This window comes from Sinocyclocheilus rhinocerous, unplaced genomic scaffold (genome assembly GCF_001515625.1).
Source record: "Sinocyclocheilus rhinocerous isolate Xijiao unplaced genomic scaffold, SAMN03320098_v1.1 scaffold1069, whole genome shotgun sequence".
Taxonomy (NCBI): domain Eukaryota; kingdom Metazoa; phylum Chordata; class Actinopteri; order Cypriniformes; family Cyprinidae; genus Sinocyclocheilus; species Sinocyclocheilus rhinocerous.
In genome coordinates, this window is record NW_015635541.1 from 169,628 (window position 1) to 174,660 (window position 5,033).

The 5,033-nt window shown below is 34.8% G+C and overlaps 1 protein-coding gene and 1 non-coding gene across 2 annotated transcripts in view; both read left to right on the forward strand.

The window, feature by feature from the left end:
* The first annotated feature begins 542 nt into the window (after positions 1 to 542).
* trnar-gcg (transfer RNA arginine (anticodon GCG)) lies at positions 543 to 614 on the forward strand. The gene has a single exon. It is a non-coding gene; the product is annotated as a tRNA-Arg (tRNA).
* Positions 615 to 1,741: 1,127 nt separating this feature from the next.
* The window catches only part of kmo (kynurenine 3-monooxygenase), a 14,935-nt gene continuing 11,643 nt past the window's right edge, over positions 1,742 to 5,033 (forward strand). Inside the window, exons 1-3 of the mRNA XM_016561758.1 lie at positions 1,742 to 1,866; positions 3,073 to 3,142; positions 3,901 to 3,998. Coding sequence (XP_016417244.1) covers positions 1,789 to 1,866; positions 3,073 to 3,142; positions 3,901 to 3,998 — 246 coding nt within the window. The 5' untranslated portion in view covers positions 1,742 to 1,788. The remainder of the gene's footprint in view (positions 1,867 to 3,072; positions 3,143 to 3,900; positions 3,999 to 5,033) is intronic.

Consider the following 5,033-nt stretch of genomic DNA (forward strand, 5'->3'; position numbering starts at 1 on the left):
TAATATAAAAATATTATAAAATAAAAAAAAAAATCTTTAAATATATATAAAAAGCAAAATAATATAAAAACAATCATATAAGAATAAAAATAAGTGTACAAAAGGGTGGTTATTGAATTACTAACCCTGACAGACAAATGTAACTGAATATTAATTTCATCGGCTTGTTATTTTTCATGTTTTGTTTTCAAGTAGGCTATATGACAAACAATAATACAAAATGTTCTGCAAGATCTAAAGATGCAGTAAGGAGCTGGGAGCTTGATTTGCTCTTAAACAGATTCTGGATTAAAAATGAACAGTCTTTAATACTCTCTACAACAATTTCATCCTGACAAATAATCACAGAAACGTCGCAGAGGTCATGTCGGCTGTTTGGGAGATTTGCAGAGCCCGAATAAAGAATCAGGGCTGAATTTGTGATTTCTTGTTTACAACATGAAAATCAGTTGTTACAGCAGCTGTTCATCAGAATAACCCATTAAAGCCTTGATGATCATCCCTGTGAATTTTCCGCATCGCGCTCGTCCTGTAGGTGGCTCGCCGTGATCGTATAGTGGTTAGTACTCTGCGTTGCGGCCGCAGCAACCCCGGTTCGAATCCGGGTCACGGCAGTTTTTTGTGCAGTAAAATCCCGAATTCATTATTACGGATTCTGAGTATTTACACAGCCAAATCAGGATGGTCACAGAATGAATCTAAAATAGCCGTGACAGATTAAAAAGACTGACACATCTTAACGTTGACGTAGTCACGTTGCGGATGCGTCAGTGTTGTCCTGACCGTCGCACCAATATGTCATTTTGATCACTTCCACTAGGTGGTGATATTACAATTGTTAAGAATATGAATCATACACACTGTACAGTGTTGCCAACGTAGCAATTTTGTTGCTAAATTTAGCAACTTTTCACATTACCTTAGCAACTTTTTCTTCCAAAAGCACCTAGCAACAAATTTAGCTGTTTTAAAATTTATTTGGCAACTTTTAGCAACTTTTGATAAGTGACTCAAACGATAAAAAGGCACACATTTTCCATCTAAATCACACAAAATAAGGAAACCAAAGATGCCTAGCAGTACACAATTCACATGAATTAAGTTATTGCTATTTGCAATTGTTTAATTTAATAATAATAATTGAATATTTGAATAATTGTTCATTTATGATACACCTTGTTAGTAGCTTGTACCTGCGATTGTTGATTTTATGAACAAATCTAAATGAACACATAAAATATTTGTTTCCTGAGATTTTATGTAATTTTGCGTCATAATTATGTAATAATGTCATCGTGCAATGACATCACAATGGCATTTAGCAACTTTTAGCAACAATTTGACCTTCCTTTAGCAACTTCCCCTGAAAATTAGTTGGCAACGCTGATCACACATCCTTGATATGTGCTGAGTAAACTTGGTGTTTTCCAAAGTTACGATTGTTGTTTGGGGTGTTACCAACTATAATGAAATATAATGAAAGCATTACTCTACTAATGTAAACTGCGTGAGTGTGTGTGTGTGTGTGTGTGTTTGAGTCAGTGTGTGAAGTTCGGTTGGGTTTGATTATCACATTCATCAGGCTACATATCTGATCACACTGAATGACTGACTTACTGATAGAAGGTCTGATAATAAACGGCGACCTGTTGATCCGGCTTGTCGATGTTTGACTTTGTGTTGCTCCTCCTTCATAACCACAAAACACTACTTTAAACTCTTAGAAACTCATTCACGCACTGATTCCAGCAGACCCCTTTAACTCTTAACACTTTAGGATTGTTAAGTATGGACACTGTTTCCACATACACACATGAATCCAGCAGCAGTAAGAGGAAAGTGATCGCGGTGGTGGGAGGCGGTTTGGTGAGAATCACTCGATCTTTATGACTTGATTACATATCTTAGAATTCTCTCAATCACTATCTACCGTCTCTATCAACGTCTCTATCTATCAAGTCATTAAAATAGTTGAATAATCACAGAAAATGACCGCTAAATGAAAGACATGTTGTATTAGTTGTATGTCTGTCTGCCTCAGGTCTGTTATGTTTCTCTGGTTATAGTGAATGTTTCCTATAAAAAAACAAATAGAACATTATTTTAAAATGCAACCTTTGTTAATCACAGTAATACAGAGATTATATAATTCTACTATAACTTGCACCAGGAGAACGTTAATGATTCACGAAGTTGGTTATGAAATTCTGTAAATGTTCTATTACAGATGTGGTGACGAATGATGAATGAAATATAAATCGGACTTTATTGAATTTTAATCTATGCACTTTATAGTTATTTATGCGAGTGTAATCTGACAAGAATTTGAAATTTACATTAAATTAAATGTATACAGTTAATGTTACACAGTTAATGGCTTTGATAAAAGCCAGAATATAATATGAATGAATCCAGTGAGTCATGGGTGTGTTTATGTTTTCATTAAGTGTCTTTATGAGTTTATAGTTGCATAAACCGACTTTAAGGTAAATGTTTCCTTAATGGTTTGATCTTCTGATCTCATGCTTAAGGGAGTGACATAAAAAGATTGATGATAAAATATGACCAATAATACTGCACTTGGCACAAAGCATAAGAATATTGTCTGTAAATAATATATTGTTTGTGTAGACCTGTGTTGGTCAGCCAGTGTCTATGTAAAGCCCTGGCCTGAGAAAGTTCAGCAGTACCCTTTTATATAGCTATTTTAAATAAAATGATTAAAGTAAAATCATCCAAAAGTCTTCAGTTCTACGTTATCTCTTTAATTCCTCTTTCCTTAATATGCTTTGTTAAGTACAGGTTAATAAGGAAGAATTAGGTCATTGCAAGCTATTCAGATACTCTAAAACACTATGTTTTAACACTCTTATACAAAAATGTACTGTGACTGAATCATAGTAGTTAGTAACATATTACGGTAAATGATTGCCATTTTCATATAGCCTACCGTGATAGTATTTACATTGAATTCCAATATATTTCAATGTACACTAACATGGTGCATATCCAAAAACATGGAATCATTTTGTCATAAATAATCTATTTCTTGTTCTAACCCTGTCAATTTAGGTTGGATCGCTGAACGCCTGCTTCCTTGCCAAAAGAGGATTTGACGTTGCAGTCTATGAATCTCGAGAAGGTGAAAACATGAGCTATCTCTCACACATGCATTAACCAAGACTTTATTTTAAGGCTTGTACTATTTAAGTTCTGCATCTCAGTTATAATCGCTCCACTTTTTATTATTCATACCGCACACTACAAAATCTTTAAGCTCACTTATAATATTGTGGAAGGATTTTAGACAATTATAGACCACCACATTCTCATAATGTACAGATATAGGGTTTCAAATGCATTCCTAACCTCTGCGTTTAAACTTTTATTCTGTTAGATATTCGTCAAGCGTAACATATTATGGTAAATGATTGCCATTTTCATATAGCCTACCGTGATAGTATTTACATTGAATTCCAATATATTTTAATGTACACTAACATGGTACATATCCAAAAACATGGAATCATTTTGTCATAAATAATCTATTTCTTATTCTAACCCTGTCAATTTAGGTTGGATCGCTGAACGCCTGCTTCCTTGCCAAAAGAGGATTTGACGTTGCAGTCTATGAATCTCGAGAAGGTGAAAACATGAGCTATCTCTCACACATGCATTAACCAAGACTTTATTTTAAGGCTTGTACTATTTAAGTTCTGCATCTCAGTTATAATTGCTCCACTTTTTATTATTCATACCGCACACTACAAAATCTTTAAGCTCACTTATAATATTGTGGAAGGATTTTAGACAATTATAGACCACCACATTCTCATAATGTACAGATATAGGGTTTCAAATGCATTCCTAACCTCTGCGTTTAAACTTTTATTCTGTTAGATATTCGTCAAGCAAAAGTCGTGAAAGGTCGAAGCATCAACTTGGCCCTGTCACATAGGGGGCGCCAGGCCTTGAAACATGTGGGAATGGAGGATAAGGTGGGTTTAGTCATTTACCTGTGTTTCTTGCGGGAGTTAAGTGCTTGTAGGATGCATTTATTCTGATTTTACATACATTAGTGTCCTCTTTATAAAAGAGCTGTTTATAGTTGTTAAAGCCATCATATTCAACATTTTCGTAGACACTAGGCACTTTAATTAATAATGCATATCCCAGTGTTTTGATTAAGTAGTAAGAAGCCATTAGCAGATGCTTTGATCATACAGCGGCTTACAGTATAGTACACTTATTAAACAGACAATCCCCCTGGAGCTGGGTTTATTATTTTGCATATTTCGATCACGATTCACGCTTTTAGGAGCAATATTAGCATGCAGTTGCTTCTTAATAAACAACTTGGCAACCAGTAGTACAGTATTTACTGTAACAACTCATGAATTCTGTGATGACTGAACTAGTGTCAGGCTTTTCCACAGAGGGAAGTGTTGAAAGTACTATGAGGAAGTCTGACCGCATGTGAAACTAGGTCAAATGCTACTTACACTCAATACATACACAGTCAAACTCTCACAGTCTTTATATGAAGTATTGAATTTTATATGGTTAGCACACAGAGTCCTGTGTCTCTGTGATTTGGTTATTTTACACTGTGGGATTTTTCAGCTTGACAGAGCCAGGAATGCCAGATCAGGAATACTGTATGAACTCAACCCTGAGTTAACATGATTTTCCTATCTGACAGAGTGTGACAGACAGTCTGAAGCTTTAGAGGCATAAGGTGGATGGATGGAGCTGTTGTGAGCTTTTGTATTTAAAATATGGTACATGATTTACCCAAATAGGACATCTGCCTGGATCAACATCCTTTGTTGGTCCTGCAACAATATTCCCATCAACCCAGATCATTCCCAAATTAGATTTTAGGGTTTAGTTTTGGTAAGGGGCTTCAACTACATTTTTACCATTTTTTTCATTGCTCTCTGGCTTTAGTTCCAAGTATTGTGCTTCAATGACTTGTATAATATATACTGTTATATATATATATATATATATATAATAGTATTGTATTTGTA